The sequence below is a fragment of the Grus americana genome, chromosome 8, assembly GCF_028858705.1.
Source record: "Grus americana isolate bGruAme1 chromosome 8, bGruAme1.mat, whole genome shotgun sequence".
Taxonomy (NCBI): Eukaryota; Metazoa; Chordata; class Aves; order Gruiformes; family Gruidae; genus Grus; species Grus americana.
The window spans coordinates 24556828-24573187 of NC_072859.1; the positions used below are offsets into that span (position 1 = coordinate 24556828).

The 16360-nt window shown below is 54.8% G+C and overlaps 1 protein-coding gene across 2 annotated transcripts in view; it reads right to left on the reverse strand.

The window, feature by feature from the left end:
* The window catches only part of ERI3 (ERI1 exoribonuclease family member 3), a 135319-nt gene that overhangs the window by 23980 nt on the left and 94979 nt on the right, over positions 1-16360 (reverse strand). For both annotated transcript variants that reach the window (XM_054834007.1, XM_054834008.1), the window contains exon 7: positions 14878-14977. In XM_054834007.1, the coding sequence (XP_054689982.1) occupies positions 14878-14977 (100 nt within the window). The remainder of the gene's footprint in view (positions 1-14877; positions 14978-16360) is intronic.

Genomic DNA, 16360 nt, shown 5'->3' on the forward strand with positions numbered 1-16360 from the left:
AAATGGCATTTCTTACACAGCTCGAAAGGATAAAGTTCACCTCCACGACGCCCCGGGTTTCCCTGCTGCAGTGAGCTCCGGCTCGGCCGCCACGCCATGCTGCCACGGGCACCAGGGCTGCAGAGACCCCTGCCCAGAGGGTCAGCAGGGGGATTCACCCCTTCCCCAGCACCCATCACGCAGAGGTGCCTTATTAACTCTCCAAACATCTATGCTCAAAATGCAGTGAGCAGAAGAGGAAGAACCTGAAGGAGCTAAGGGAGGGTTATAACCCCCTCGGGCTATAAACCAGCCCTGCAGCGGCTCTCTGACGTCTCTGACGTTTCAGAGCCCTCGCACCAAGCTTCCCATGCAGTGGATGCCCATGTGCCTCTGCCCAGACACTGCCAGGCAGGGAGCATCCCTCTGCACCCGCATCCTGCCTGCTCCAGGACCAGCTCCCAGGGCTGTTCCCTGCTCCCCGCAGACTCTCCCCACGGCCGGGTCCCGGGGAAGGGAGAGAGAAGCAAAGCAGGAAAGTTTGCATCTCTGCATCAGCTGCTCTACAGTGTCTGCATGTGCAGGAATCGCCTCCAATTAATCCCTCCTCAGCTTGGCCCGCCCGCTTCATTACCTCCCCTTGATGAGAACCATCAGTGGGGCCTGTATGATTTTGCTAATTAGCCTCACTTCGTTTATCATTTCCATTTTCTCCCAGAGACGCTCGGCTTGCTGGGCGACAGCTTCATCTCCCGCTGAAACAATGCGGCCCCTTCTGTGCCTGTCTCACTTAGCGCTGTCACTGCAGCCATTATGAAATTGGGGTTTCATTTACACACTAATTAAACATTACAGCTTGTTCACAATTACAACATGGGGATGAGGAGGTAACTAATTACTTAAGAAATGAGCTAACATTTATCTCCAATTCCTCCCCCCCAGCCCGCCGCCTTCCTCTCCAATCAAGATTAGAAATTGTTGTTCAACGGTGGCAGCCCAGCGGGCCGCTGCCTACCTCTGCGTGTGCCGCCTCCCCTTTGGGGGGCCGTACTGAGACCCCAGCCCGGGGACAATCCATCAACCCCTAATTGCAGCCGGGATGACGGGGGGCCGTGGCAGCGGTGCGTGGCGCTGCGCCAAACGGGCTACACGGGGACGAGCTGCGATGCTAGGGATGCATCCGTCCTGGTCAGTCCTGCCTGCCGACGCGGTGTCCCCAGGACAGCCCGGCCATTGTGGCCGCAGGGACCGAGGTGCTCTCTGGGCATCACGGCTCCCCGCACCTACAGGGCTCTTGCCTGGCACTGCACAGAGGCTGGGGATGCCAGCACGCTCTCCCCAGCCCCGCTGATGGGCAACTCAGCCTGAAAAGACATTTTCTTGAGGGAGGAATTAACATTTCAAACTGAGAACCACTAGAGTAAATAAAGCAGGCTGTCACTCGGATCAAAAGGCAATGCAAAGTGTGGGCTTGGGACACAAATGTGACTGGGGAGATGGGCCCTGGGGAGCAGCAAGGAGAGAGAGGAGCAGGCGCCCCTTCATTCATCCCTCGGGGTGGGGTGGCTGGCATGGGCAGGCTGGCGCCCCGTGTGCAGCCTAGGAAGGCCGGGTGCTGCCGCCGAGAGAGCAACAGCCTCCTTGCGCGGGTAGCGCGGGTCTGCCACGTGCTGCTGTTGCAGGCGAGCGGTCCTCACCTTGCTGCAGCGCGAGCAGTGGATGGAGGGTGCAGGCAGGCTGCACCCACAGCTACTGATGGGTTAGAGGGCAGCTAAGAAGGGTGATGGCGACCAGGATTGTCTTGGGATGGATGAGTGGACGTATGGTTGCCTGCAAAGCAGCAAGCCGGCTGGTGGGAGAGAGGATGGAGAGGCTGGGGACACTGCTATGGTGCCTGGACACTCCTGCAGGCTCTGGGAAAAGGCAGCGCTGCTGCAGGGCTTTTGAAACACAAGAGCCTCCCCCATAAACAGCCCTAAGCACTGGAAATGCTCACAGAAAAAATACCTAGTTCAGCACCAGGCAATTAAGGTTCTTTTGCAACTCTTAACCTGCGATTTTGAGACAAAGAATTTGGCCTTGGCATAATTTGAACTGCTAATTGCTTTCCTGATCCACAGTCAGAGAACTGAGCCGAAGCGGACACAAAAAAAAAAATCACCTTCCCTGTCTGGGAGAAAATTCAGAGCCGCTCTCCGGGGGAAGAGGATGCTCTCTTCTTCTCTCTGAGTAGCTTAAAAAATAATGATCAGGAAACAGTTAAGCAAAAGGGGGGTGAACTGGCGGTTTAAAAAAAAAAAACCTCACACCACTTTATAATAATAGTAACAACTCATTCCCATAGTTTTTATCCTTCCTGTCTTTAGCCCACAAAAAAAAAAAAAAAGAAACCCTGAGCTAAACTACTGACACTGGCTGGGAGCTTAGAACTGCCGCATCAAACAGAGCCCTTGAATCTCCTGAACATAATTGTGCTGCCCTCTAACCTCAACCTTCAATCAGTGCAGTGTAACTATCTCATTTTAGCCTACAGGACACACCCCTCTGCTAACTAGCAGCCATATTCTTCTCATTAGGAGACTGCTCTGGACGGGAGCGTGGAGGCAAAGCCGTTGTCTCTCTCTTTCTCTCCCCCTCTGCCTCTCTCGGCTGTTATATATGTACTTCTGGAGGGGGAGAGCACTAGCAGAGGGCTTTGTGGGTGCTGGAGATGGCCCAGCTGCCAAGCTCTGAGTCCCCTGGGCATGCAAGCAAAGCCAAATTGCTGGTTCTCGGTTGGAAACACACAGGACGGGAGAGGGGTCCTGGTCCCAGTACCCCCGGTACCGGGCAGCTGGCCCCAGGGAGCTGCAGCTAACGGCTGGAGCCAGCTTCCCCGCAAGATGCTGCTGCTGTGCCCTCCGCGGGGCAAGGGGCCGGGGGTCCCACCCGCCATGGGCTCACCCCGGGGAAGGGTCCCGAGGCGGCAGTGCCGGGGCGCGGGTCCCCTGCCCACTGGCGCCAGGCTGAGAGGCGGCGGCGGGCAGGGGGACGTGCGTGCCCCGGCAGGCAGGGGTGACCAGCAGCACCAGCACCTTGCCTGCTGCTGAGGGGCTGGGGCGCAGCAGGGAGGTTTGCCCAGAGACAGCCCCTCTGGCTGGAAGGTGGCTCCCCCGGCACGTTACAGGGGCAGGTAATTAACAGCATGGCTAAATACAGCAGGAAAACTTACCCAGCGCACTGGGGGGTTTTGCATCACATCACTGGGTAGGGGTTTTTCCATGGTTAAAGATCAGCTCGGTGCCGCGGGGGGATGAGGCGGGACACTCCTGTAGCCCTCCCGGCACAGCAGCCCAGCCCCCTGATCCCGCTGCATCTCTGGGGCACCGCCTGGCCACAAACTGACAGGAGCTCTTCAGCCCCTGCTTCATGCCATCCCCTCAGAGACCTCTGAGCACGCAGGGCAGCCATGTCAGACCACAGCACTGGACACCTCAGTCCCAGAAGTGTGGACCGGCATGTCCACCCTTAGCAGTGACCATGACCGTCTTCTCCTGTCTCCCCTCCAGGTCCAGCACACCAGCAGCACCCAGTTCGGGGCCCAGGCTGGGAGGAGCTGCTCAGGCTCTCGCTGGGTTTGAAGGACCCGGCTGGAGCTGGATTGCCCACGGCAGGGCTCTGCCGCAGGACCGGGAAGAAACGAGAGCTCGGGTGGTTAATGGCACAGCCAGGATCAGCTTACGTAGTGGTGGCTGCGGCTTTGGGAAGAACCTCATGCTGTGGAGCATAAAGAGGAGAGCAGGTCCCCTCTGATCCCACTGCAGACCCACAACGTGAACGAGGCCACAGTGGGAAATGGCAGCAGTTGGGCTGGCACAGCCCTCCCCTCCTGCCAGAGCCCTTTGCCCTGGGATTTCAACACGTTAGCAACTTGGGAGAGGGGGAATTACACTGATTTGTGTAAGGACAGGGAAAAACACAGCACCGGAGAGATTTTGGACACCTTGGTGCCCATCTTCCCCACCCAGCAGCATCTTCCCCATCCACGCCTTGTCCCTGCATCCTCTGCTGAATCAGACCAGCTATTAACACGCTCCAAGTTTGTTATCTTAAACAGGCCATTCAGGACACGGGGCAGCGATCCTTAAACCAATTAATGTGATCCTTTGATTTCAGGGGAGAATGAAGAGGGGACTGTCAGCGCAACGACGAGGCAGGAGTTACGGGTCAGAGCCTAGCAGCGCAGAGGTGCCCGTTAGCTCTTAACAAGAGGTGGGGGCAGTGGGCAGCTGCCATACCTGGCTTCTGTCAGAGCCCTTCTCCGCAGCCTCAGCCCCGGCCCAAGCGCAGCTTCCCAGGCACCCGGGAGAGCAAAGGATGGGGGTCCAGATGCCAAAAAAGCCTCTGCCGCCCTGTACCTGGGTCAGGGCTGCCAGGAGGAGAGCAGCGATGGCGCTATGTCGCAGAGCTGATCCCGGCACAGCAGATGCACGGCACGGAGGGAGCTCCTCTCTGCCGCGGCAGGGATGGCCACGGTGCCGGCGGTGCTCGGCCTGAAGCCTCCAGGCACCCCGGGGTGCCAGGGGCAGCATCACCCCGCAGCTCAAAACTTTCCTCTCTTTCTTTCTTTGCTTGGCTGTTTTTTAAAGCAGAAGTTCTCTCTTAGTGAAGTCTTTCAGGGGAGGTGGAGAGAGAGTAGGAAGCCAAAGAGAATCGTCTTGCTAGTCAAAGCCTTTAACAACTATTTTTAATATCAGGCAGAGGAGCAGGATTTTGAAATGAAACAGCCGGTGCCTCTTTGATGGGCGAGCTACAGATCTTGAAACAAGGTCCATTCCCTCCTCCTTCACTAACTAACAGCCATATTTCTCTCATTAAAGACAATCTGGCCGTATTTTCAAACTTCTTAACAAGGCGATCACCGTAATTTGAGATTTCTATTATCCATGCTCCTATTACAGCAGTCTTTTAAGCAGCTAGCTTTTTTTTTTTTTTTGCTTTCTTTCCCTGACTTTGTCTCTCCCCTCAAACTGCCATCAGTGGTAATGACGTGCAGGAAACAAGAGCACCAAGAACCATTTTTTTTTTTTTCCCCTTCTTTTTGGTACTAGGTTGTGTGGGGGTAGCAATAAGGAATAAAATAAAAAGCAAAATGAAGTTTGGCTATCTCCTATCTGGAGTTTGGTTTTTAATCCGCCCAGGAGCGCAAACGGAGCCAATGCAGTACCTTATCTCCCCTGCCGATCATGGACCCCCCTCCCCAAAGACCCCCAGCTCTCTCCCCTTCCCAAAGGCGCCCGGCCATGGCCCCCTCCCTGCCCCATTAGTCCTTCGCTGGGCTCTGCCAGATGGATGCAATTTGCATAATATCACCGGCGGAGGCTGGCAGATCAACCGGGGTCAGGCTCTGACATCTCCAGCACAGTCTATCTCCAAGTGCTAATTTGGACTGCATTGATCTCTCTTTCTGATTTCTTTGTCATTTACGTCTGCAACGGGTTGACAGGAGATACAGAGACAGACAAGGGGGGAAAAGGAGAAGGGGGGGAGAAGAGGAGAGAAACAAAGATTGTAGTTACAGATGTCTTTAAGGGAAAAAACAGATTAATCCAAGGACTCCTCTGAGGGTCGCAGCTTTGAAACATCCTAATTATCCTATTCTTATGCATTCCTGTACAGACTTAGAGGGGGGTCTTGTCAGGGAACTCAGGGGAATGGAAACTTGTAAAATTGTGGTGGAGTCTCTCTGGCTGGCTGCTGCCCCTTCCCCTCCTGCACCTCGCAATCATTTCTCATTAGGTGGAGCGGGGCAGCTTTAAACCTGGCGTCCCTCGCTGACACGGCCTTCGCTCCGTACCTGCCACCACTCTCCCTAAAGGCAGATCTCCGGCAGAACCGGGGCAGGAGCCTCTCCTCCTCGCAGAGGGGAACGCAGCGCTCACAGCCACCAGCCCTGCGCTGCCCAGGGAGGCCAGAGACAAGGGCTGACCCGAGAGGGACAGCAGCATCCTCACGATCCCTCGGGATGCAGGTGCAGAAGGGCAGGTTTGGGGACACATTGTGGTTGCGGGACCGCACAATGTTAAAAGACACCTTCCACCAGAGTTTGGCACACAGCAGGACAGGCAATCCGTGCTCTTAATCGAGATGTTTATGTTCATTAACAGGAAACTCTCCCCCCTCACAGGTAGAGGAAGACGCGCTACCATTTAGCCTCGTCTGGGACACATCACAGAGACACCAAGGCACCAAAAGAATCCACAGGGAAATCAAAATGTCACTCAGTGTTTTACATCGCTACTTTCTATGGGAAAAGCTCCCTAGAAAGTTAATGATCTTCCAAGGCCTCTCACCTAACGTGTCTCACTGTGTCGGAGGATGCATCACAGTGCATGGGAAGTGCTGCTTTTTACACAGGCTGCAAACATGTTTTACCCACCCAGCACAACCTGGGACAGGGCTTGGTCAGTGCAAGGGTTGTCCCAGCAGTGTGTGTGTGTGATATTTTGCAAGGCTCAGCCACAGGACTGGACAAACAGCCAACAGCAGGACGGGTCCGAGGCAGCGCAAGGGTCTCTATAGTACAGATCAGTTCACATCTGCACGTTCCTGGGCTTGGGACTGGCTGATTGGTAAGACAGAGCACACAAAATACAAACCATCAGCCTCTACCCGTGCTCCCAGTATGCCAACAACACTTTAGAGTGGTATGAAAAACATATTTAGGAGGTTTCTTATCTGTCATTGGGGAAAGGAATTGGGCCAGGTGTTGGGCTGCGGATCACAACTGGCTTGGGAGGGAGGGACAGCAGATCTGCTCTTCTTACCAAGGGAGACAGTCCTCACCACTGGTGGGATGAGTTTGGGGAAAGCCTAAAACCAGAAACCAAAGGAAGGGGGATACAGCAGCAGTCGTGCAAAAGGGCGGCTCCAGGACGACGCAGCGCTGTCCTGCTGGGGGTCAGCCAGGTGTGGGGCTTGAGACGGACCTGCCCTGATCTGCAGCTGGGCCTCCCAGGCATCACAGCACGGCAAACAGCAGATAATCCAGAAATCCCTCTGAAATCTTCAGCATGACACCTGTGCTGCGCATAACTGCTTCCAGCCAGAAGAGAAGGGCTCACGCCTATCTTCCGCACATCCCAAGCGAGTGGACACTGTCGCTGCCAGCCCCGGGGCTGGGAGGAGCGCTCGGTGGCACCCTGACTTTTCTCTGAAGCCCAGCAGCCTGTCTCAGCCTCCCCTCCAAATGCTGCTCCCTCCGGGGACCACGAGCCCTCAGGCGAGGAGCAAGGTGTGAGGAACCCATCGCGCCCCCGGCAGGCAGCGGGGTCGGGCGAGCGCGTGTGCCCCCAACCCAGCGGGCGGGCAAGCGACCAACTTTTGGCAGGGTGGGACGGAGGGGTGAGTGCAGTCAACACAAACACTCAATCATCCTTCCTTTCTTTCTTCTGTGCCTCCTTTGTTAACTGCAGGAAACAGCTGAAAGACCTTGAGTTTCCCATTGTAGCGTGTATGGGAACAGAGCTGCAGTGATCAGAACATACCCCCCGCTGCTCCCGGGGAAAAAGGGAGAGCAGAATCCTTTCTAAAAAGGGTTTACGATTAGAAGAGTGTTCTGTCACTCTGGCGTGCAGTAATCCACTGCGCCACCAAGTCCCTTCAGAGAGATGTCGAAAACTTAAATGACTGAAAGCAAAAGAGCCCCGGCTCAGGTTCCCAGGCAGCCAGACATCCTAATTATCTTTAGATCCACTCCCACATGGAGGGGAGAGAGCACACAAGAGTAAAAAAAAAAAAAAAAAAAAAAGAGGGAAAGAAAAGAAAAAGAAAGAGGGAAAAAAAAAGAAGACTGTCACATTGCTTTTTTCTTTTTTTAAAAGCTTGTCTCCGCTCACTGCTTTTCCAGCTGTGACACCTCTCACGGTAGTTAATTAGAATCATGTCACCGCGTTAATGTGCTCTGACTGGACTCTGACAGACGTGTGTTCTCTAACCGGCCGCTCCGGCCGTCCCTCCCTCCCCACCCCTCCTCGGGGATGCAGGGCCCGGTGCTTGCGGCAGGACCCCTTGCCACCCGCCTGCCACCCCGTCCCCGTGCCTGTGGTCCAGCGGGTGCCCCGGCGCAGCTGGGCCGGTCCCTGCACCCTGCCTCCCTGGGTGCCGGGATGTGCTGCCTGGCCGCGACACCCGGCACGCAGCCGCTCCACCTGTTCTGGATCCGCCTGACCTTTACAAGCGCTAATTCAAAATGACACTGCTCATTTGATGACATTTCTGTTGATTTTTACTTAAGTCTCTTTTAATTATTTAACTTGGAGTCTTTCCCCTTCTGCCTTGGGAGTGTGCGGGGCAGCGGCCCCGAGGCAGCCCCGTGCCCTGCTCCGCAGCAGTGAGCCCCGTGCTCAGCTTTCCCTGGCAAAAGGATGCCACAGTGCAAACGGCACTGCCCCCGGGCACGGCACCAGCTGCGTGCCCCCACAAAGAGCCGAAGAACAGGGTTTGCCCGCTCTGGGGGCGCATGGGGTTTTCCAAGGCTTCTCCCATCCCCTGGGAGGGATGGGGAGGGTGGGACTGGCTCTGCCAGCCGGGGCCATGTGGGCTGGGATGGAAAGTGGTCAATAAACCTGAGGGGAGTTTCACAAAATGTTGTCCCTATCTCCTTGCTCCTCCTGCCCCATCGAAGAGGAGGCAGGTGGGCACCAAGAGTGACCAGGGATCCTGCAGATGCTGTGGGGCTGCAGGCTTCCCTGCACCCCTGGGAGAGCCGGGAAAACGCAAGAAGGGAAAGAAAAGCAGGGAAGAACGAGAGGAAGCTGAAATAAAGCCAGCAAGCTCCCAGGACTGCAAGCTGCCAGGATCACAGGCTCCCAGCACCTCGCAGGGCGAGGCGAAGCCTCATCAGCCCCTGGTGAGCTCCTGGGGGGAGAGCCGGCGCCGACAGCCAAAGGCACCCATTACGGCGGGTGGCCCACCACCTGCCACTGCACTTAGCGAGCACTGCCCTCGCTGCCCTCTCCTTCAATGTCAGTGCGGAGAGCAGCCCAGCACTGCCGGGACACGAGCAGGCAGAGCGATGCGGGGAGAGGGACGGCTGCGCTGGGCAGGAGGCACCCCCGGCAGGCGCTGGCCCGGCTCCCCGCGGCGGTGGCAGCTCACGGTAGTTAATTAGAATCGTGTCACTAAGTAAATGCGCTCTGACTGGACTATGACAGACGCTCACCTATGACACTGGGGGCCAGGAGACAATCCACATCAAACTACTGCAGTGTGACCCTTTTAACACAAAGAGTAAACTCACTGCACATCGAGTTGAAGCTCATTAAAACTGTCTACTCTGCGAGCATCCCATTAACCTCACTGTTAAAAACACGCAATTCCTCTTCTTCTTTCCGAGGCCTAATTAATGCTCTGGATCAGGAACAATATCACACCCTAACCTTCCGAGATTTCCAATCAGTAAATGAAAAGAGAGAGATGGAGCCGGGAAGGCACGGTGGCTTGCTGGGTTGCTCACCGCATGGGCAGGTAGGGCTTTTCCATTTGGCACGGCAGAGATCCCCACGGAGGGAGCACGGCACAGCCCTGGCCGGAGGCACCGTGGGCACAGGGAAGATGGCGAAGCCCTGTGTGAAGGCTCATGGCTCATGGGATTACGGCAGCTGGCGTAAAACAGCGCAGTGAGGGCATCGTGTCAAGACAGGCGCTACGATGGGACCAGATCTCCTGGGTCCTGCAGGTTCGTTAGCAAGAGGCACAGCAGCCTGGCTACCCTCTTCCCTCAAAAAAGAAAAAAAAATCCAAACCAGGCATTTAGAACTTAATCTAAAATCATAATAATCTGTGTGCTAAAGTCTAAACTTTAAAGATTCTATTAAACTCAATTAGATTCAAAAAAGACCAGTAGCAAGTGGTAACAGCATGTTTTAAGGGCAGTCAGTGCACTGGAGGTGGAAGCAGAGCTGACAAATGAGAAACAAACTTTCCCAGCAGCAGCTACGTCTCCAGATTTGGAAACTTTTAACTTTTTTCGGTATATTTTCAGTTCAGTAACTGGCTCGTTCAGAGCTGAGAAAAAACAAATGACTGGAAAAAACCCCAAAACCAAACAGAAGCTGTGCCTTTTATCTTTCCTATGGTCAGGGAAACAAACCAACCAATAGACTAAGGTGGGAGAGGATGACATGTGCCAATTCTAAAATTCGAAAGGGATAGTTTCCAGAAACACTCCTTCAACTCACCAATCACTTCTTGCTTCGCTTTCACGCACCAGGTAGTTTTAACTAAAACATATTCTGAAATTTACTTTTCCTTCTGTATTGACTATATGCAAGGGAAACAGGATTTTACTAATAAAACCAATTCAAACTACTGCGGGGCACTTTAACATGGCATTCCAATTTTTATCCAAAAGAATCACAACTCAAATCAAGAGTAATAATTTAATCACCACCTCTGTAAGAACAAACAGTAATTCACCATTTTTCTAATGTAACAAATATCTAAAAATGAAGACTAAAGACATATTATGTTACATAATTGATCAAAATAAATAGTAGCAAATATAGGGCATTTGATGAATAAAAGAATAACCAGATTTAACTACTGGGCAGTGGTAAGGAGAGCTGCACTCAGTTTGACGGTTGCTGGTCAGTAAAACTTGACCTTTTTTCAGGGAAAGAGGTGAAAAAAAAAAAAGAAAGAACAGCAAAAATAGAAGAAAATCAATTACCGAATCTACGTGATCTGCTGGCTGATTTAAATCCCAACTGAAGCTTGGGATTTTAATCCTTCTGATTTACATCAGTCTCTGAAACTCAGTAGAGAGACCCCAATGCAAGAACCCAGCGAATGCTGGTCTTTGCGTGAGAGTGCCAAGACCCCCATTACAAGCTGCAGCTCATTTTTGGCAATCAGCGCCTCAAACACGTTTTAAGAACCGCAATGTGCACACATCTGTAAGATGAGTAACTTCTTGACAAGAATCAACTTCATTTTCTTGAGGCCCAGGAAAACACCTGACAAAAAGAAGGTCCTCACCCCAAGATCCTACAGGCCACACTAGGGCTGACACACATTTAATCCATGTTCGAGGAGAGATGGAAGCTGTGAAAGAAAAGTCCTCTCTGGTTCTCAGGGCCACATTCAGCCCAGAGGGAACCCTTAGAGCTGAAATACCAAAAGGTATGAAAGAACAGGTTTCACTCCCCTTTTGCTCCTTTCCCATCTCCCCAAGATTTTCTGCATCCTCACTCTCTGGAGCAGGACTTTCCAACCTCCTTATTCTGCTCAGCACTCCTCAGCGGGCTGAAATATTGACATTTCCCCCCTTCCTTTTTCTCTTCTCTCCTGTGAAACAACTGCAGCAGACCCCTACCCGTCCCACCCCAAGGCAGTGTATACGAATACACTTTGCACTTTGGTGTATTTGGTGACAAAAACTGCTTTTCTAACCCCTCAACAAGATGTGCAGCTCACTTGTTCGCGAGTAGAAACCAGATGAAAGCTAGAATGTGAGCTCTGCTCAGCAACTTGCTGTTTGCACAGCCGTATGTCCCTGGGCATGTGGTGAGACTTCACTGTGCTCCACCACGAGCCCCTCCTGCCCACACGCACCAGCTGCTAAAGGTGAGGTTCCCATCCAGAATCCAGCCTTGGACCTGCAGGGTGTTGAGCACCCTGAACTCCATGGATTTTGAACAAATCGAAGGAGAGGAGATGAAGCACGGAGCAGGACTGGTCCCAGAGCATGCCAAGTGCAAGGATTTGGAGCAGATACCTGCTGAGGCAGTGAATCTGAGAGTGATTTGAAAACAAAGCAATACACAACCAATCAGGCGAGATGGCAAAATTCCTTGCAAACAGTTTGCAAAAACAAGTGGCCATCCACCGCAATTTTTCTGTCAGATTTGAAGGGAAACATCCTTGTTGCACATCCCTGCATAAGCAAGCTGAGGCTTCACAGGACTGCCTGCATCCGCCCGGACTGTTCCCCATGCTGCTGGGAAAAGGGCCGTGCAGAGGCACTCCTGCAGGCACGATATTCATGAAAGCTCTGTGGCTGGTGAACACATTGCTTTGCTGCTCCCTCCTTAGCCCTCTTTGGTTTGCAGACTTCTGGATATCAGCAACCCACGAGGGCCGTGAGAGTCAGGAGCTGACCCTGCTTACACCCACTTCGGGCAGCCCTGGGGACCCCTCTTCTCAGCTCCCCAACTTCCCTTGACCTTGCTGCACTCTGGGAGCAGCCACAAAAGAGAAGGGAGGCTTTAGACCACATGGGAGCATCCCCAGAGCCACGGCCAGCTCCTGTCTCACCACAGGCAGCAAGAGGTGGGCAGGCAGTGTGCTTCGCCATTCTCCACTCTCTTCTCCAGCAGCAGTCCTCGAGAAGGGACCATTGATTCGGCTGAGTGGGCAGGGCTGTGTCAGGAGCAAGGCTCCCTACAGCCAGGGAGGGAAGGGGAGGGCAGCCCTGGGCAGGGAAAGGGATGGCTCCTCCCAGCCCTGAAGCAAAAGCAGTTGAGAGCATGAAGGGGAGCGGTGAGGACTGCTCAGGTCACAGGGCGATCATCAGCAGTCGAGATGATGTGCCCAGTCTCAGTGGCCGATATGGAAGGACTTGGCTGTGGAGGACCGAGACTTGCTCCAGGACAAGGCAGCAAAGCTGGACCCAAGGAAGCCAGCTGAGCCTGCCTCTGCAGTGAGCAGCCTCTCCTCGGCCCTTGGCCTGGGGACCTCTCAGGCTGTCACTGCAGCCAACGTTTGATCCATGGCTAGGACCTGAAAAGCCAGCAGGCTGGGAAATGAAGTGGCTAAAAGTCCAGGAGGCTGGTGCCCTAACAAAATGCCAGGCAAGGCATGTCTCCAGACACCAGCATCACTCCGAGCATTCTCCCAGGAGGGACGCTGGGTTATCAAGCCCTAAAGCCAGCAGCCCTGACACTGCGGGCAGCAGCTGTGCCTGGGGCTCCCAAGCTGGCCAGGAGAAGAAGCCATTCAATGAGCCGTGCCCCCAGCTCACTCCTGGGGGCTCAGCCTGCGGTAAAGCCACTGGCACGGGGTGCCAGCAGCTGCTGCCTCTGCAGGCAGGCAGAGGATCACAGACGCCCGGGGGCAGAGCTGCTCCGGACCCAGCCCAAATGGAGCAGCCAGCAGGCTGCAAACACACAGGGCACGTGTGCACCGTTGGTGGTGCCAGGGAGATGGAGACCATGACACTGCTGGCCTGGCATCCTTCGCAGCACCCACGCAAACCCCATTCCCAACAGCGTGTGGAAGGCAGGTTGGCCACTGGGACGGAGCACTGCACGTGGCTGCTCGACCCTGACATGCTGCTTCTCTGTGGGCAATCTGCCTGTGGCTCACCCTGTACTGGGAGAGCTGGAGTGGGCCCCCACAGAGGGAGTCTGGCAGAAATTAAGAAGCAAAACCTTCCTAAAGGATTGGAGCGGGGAGGGACATGAACAGCATCTCTCTGAACTCCATCAGGCAGAGACACCTGTGCAAGACAACAGCACTGCTATAGACACAGGCAGAAACCATCGGCAGACAGATGACACTCCAGAGCTGGGGATGTTTTGTCAGAGTAAGAGATGACAGCAACGGAGAGCTCTTGCCATAAATAAAATTAGGAAAGACAAGGCACAAACCAACCCTGCATCCCCCAGGAGACCCAAGGAAAAGCCCAAGCCCCCAGCGCAGGACACACACACACACAACTCCTGCGGTCCTTGCTCCCTCCCCGTGATCCCCCCAACATGGTACACAAGCAAAGCAAATCTGCTCCCAGGCAAGGAAACAAATTTTAATGCTATGTCCGTCGATAATGCAACCAGATCCATAGTTCAAAAGGAGCTTGCTAATTAAAAGCTGGTGAGCTTTAAATAATTCATCTCCTTAACTTGGATTGATTGGAGAGTTTAATGGTTAGAGTCTTGAAACAATATTAAACAGCCTCTCAAGGCCCAAGTAGCAGGTGACTTTTTCAAGTAAATCTTACCTCCTTGCAAACTTTAATGCTCATGAGTTACCATCGATGAAGGGATGGGTGGCAGAGGGAACACCTGACCACTGGTCTCCAAGAGGTGATCCAACGCCCCGCAGAAAAACAAGACAGGCAAGAGCGATGCAGCCCTGTGTTACAGCCCTGCCTACAGCCCAGTAAATCTGCGCTCCTGCCCGTACCGCAGCTTGCTGCTGCCCCAGCTCTGCACCCCCAGCATTAAGCAGCAGGGAGATATATGGCCTCAGTGTTCCGGGCCAGGTCTCCCTCCTCATATCACTTTGATCCCTGGTGCGGAGGAGCTAGGGGAAACATGAAGCTCTGCCACTGTGCATGGTAGTCTCAGTTGTTTATCTTGGAGCAGGCTGTGGGGCTGTGAAACTCATCACACGTGTGAGCAAATGGGATGATGATTTAGTTCTCCAGCTGGGGCCATGCATCTTCACTCTGCAGTGCATTTCCAGCCAGCTCCCAAAGCTGCACTGCCTGGCAGAGCCTCTGTTCCAAGGAAAGATGCAGCATCCAGAGCAGTTGGAGGACTGGCCCAACAGGGAGGGCATCCTGTCCAGCCTGGGGACTCCTGTCCTGCGCTCCAGGCACCATGCAAGCCCTGGTGCTGCCCACGTCCACCCCCAGCCCGAGCACTGCCAGAGCAGCCGAGGAGGGGAGCGCTCCCTGGCCAGAGGGACAGGCAGGTGTGTTTGCCACACTGGGATGTGCCAGGGACCAAGAGCTCATCCCAGGTGCCAATCCTGCTCTGACACATCTTCGTCCCTTCCACCAGCCAAAGACCCCGCAGCCCTTCGGCTGGCTCTCAGCACCCCAGCCTGCACCAGCTCTGGAGCCGAGGCACATCCCGCGCACCTGGAGCAGCAGCTGCAAGGACAGGAAGGGCGCGGGGCGGCAGCACTCACCTATCCCGCTGTGAGGCCTCCCTATGTGCTGTAGGTTCAGTCCTTTGTTCATGTCTAAGAGCCCGTTCTTTGGCCAACTCCCCATGGCAAAGCTGTACGCCTGGAAGAGAGAAGCAGAGGGTCAGACCGGTGCACAGTGCACACACGTTTTGTACTCGCCCAGGCCTGGCTGCTCCAGGGGCAGGCGTGGGTCTGCGTTCCCTGTGTTCAGTGCGGACTCACCCACGCATCACCCTCGCAGCAGCTCCCCTGGAACCGCCTGCACAAACCATCCTCATACTGGCCTGTCCCACCTGATGCTCCTCAAAGAAGAGATGTCCAGGACTTGTCCTTGTATGGGTGACAACCTTCACAAGGTTTGCCGAGCACCGTGTCAGATTGGCATCACCGGAGGCCACCTTCACCATACCGGGGTGAGCCGGGGGCTGTAAGCTCATCCCACATGTCCCTGGGTTGCTCCAACATCATTTCCCCATTCCTGTCTCACCAAGGATGGAGTTGGCAGCAGGAGTCAGGGCGTTTGGAAAGGGGTGCTCATGTCCAGGCTGGCCTGGCCAGCAACCCCCTTCCCCTCTGGCAAGTGCAGCCCTCCCAGCCTCCCGTCTCCTTTCCATCCCCAGACCCCAGTTGCCATGGGCCTCTTCGTCACTGGGAGCCAGCGCCGCTCCCCCCACCCAGCCTGCCCAGAGGGACCCTGCTTCTTCCCCGGCAGGGCTCCCGGCAGGAGGGAGGCAGCCGGGAACCCGAGCAGCACAAAAACCCACTGGAAAACGCAGAAGTGAAAGCAGCCGAGCCTCCGTGTCACAGGCACGGCTGTAATAACAGCCTGACAGCCACGTATCTTCTTCATCTTGAGGAATTAAGCTCAGCGCCGCATTGTGAGCAGTAAGAAGGGTGCGTGGGCTTAGCGTCGCTCACGCTGGCGCTATCTGTGCTGCCGCGAGGGCCATTGTCCCCAGATGAGATCAGGTCAATCCCGCAGCCCTATCTCCCTCCTGCAGCGGGGATCATCGCTAACTGCAGCCACAGCACAGCAGGGCATCGCCGACACCCTCCGTGGGCTGGGAACGCCGGGGGAGATGCTCTCCGCAGCGGGAACGGGGCCGAACTGGATAAGCAGAGCTGAGCGGTCCCCCCCACCAGCCCACCACCCACCTGCCTGCCACGGGGACCTGCTGCCAGTCCCTCTGCCCCCGCTACCTGCTGCTCTGCTCAGCACAGGCAGGGCTGGCCCCTATGCAGCCCCCGCCACCAGCAGCCCCCCGAGAGCTACGCAGCTTGGGGGAGTTAATTTATTACCGGCCTACGTAACCATTCATGCTGCTTTGTTACTCCTGCCTTAGCAAAACAGAGGCCTCCACAGATAATTAATAGACAGCATTGCTAATCCTGTTGGGAGATGATTAGCAATTAAAACTCCTAATTAAGTCTATGCATAATTCACTGAAATTACACTTTGTGTACACAACGGGGAGGTTTCCTT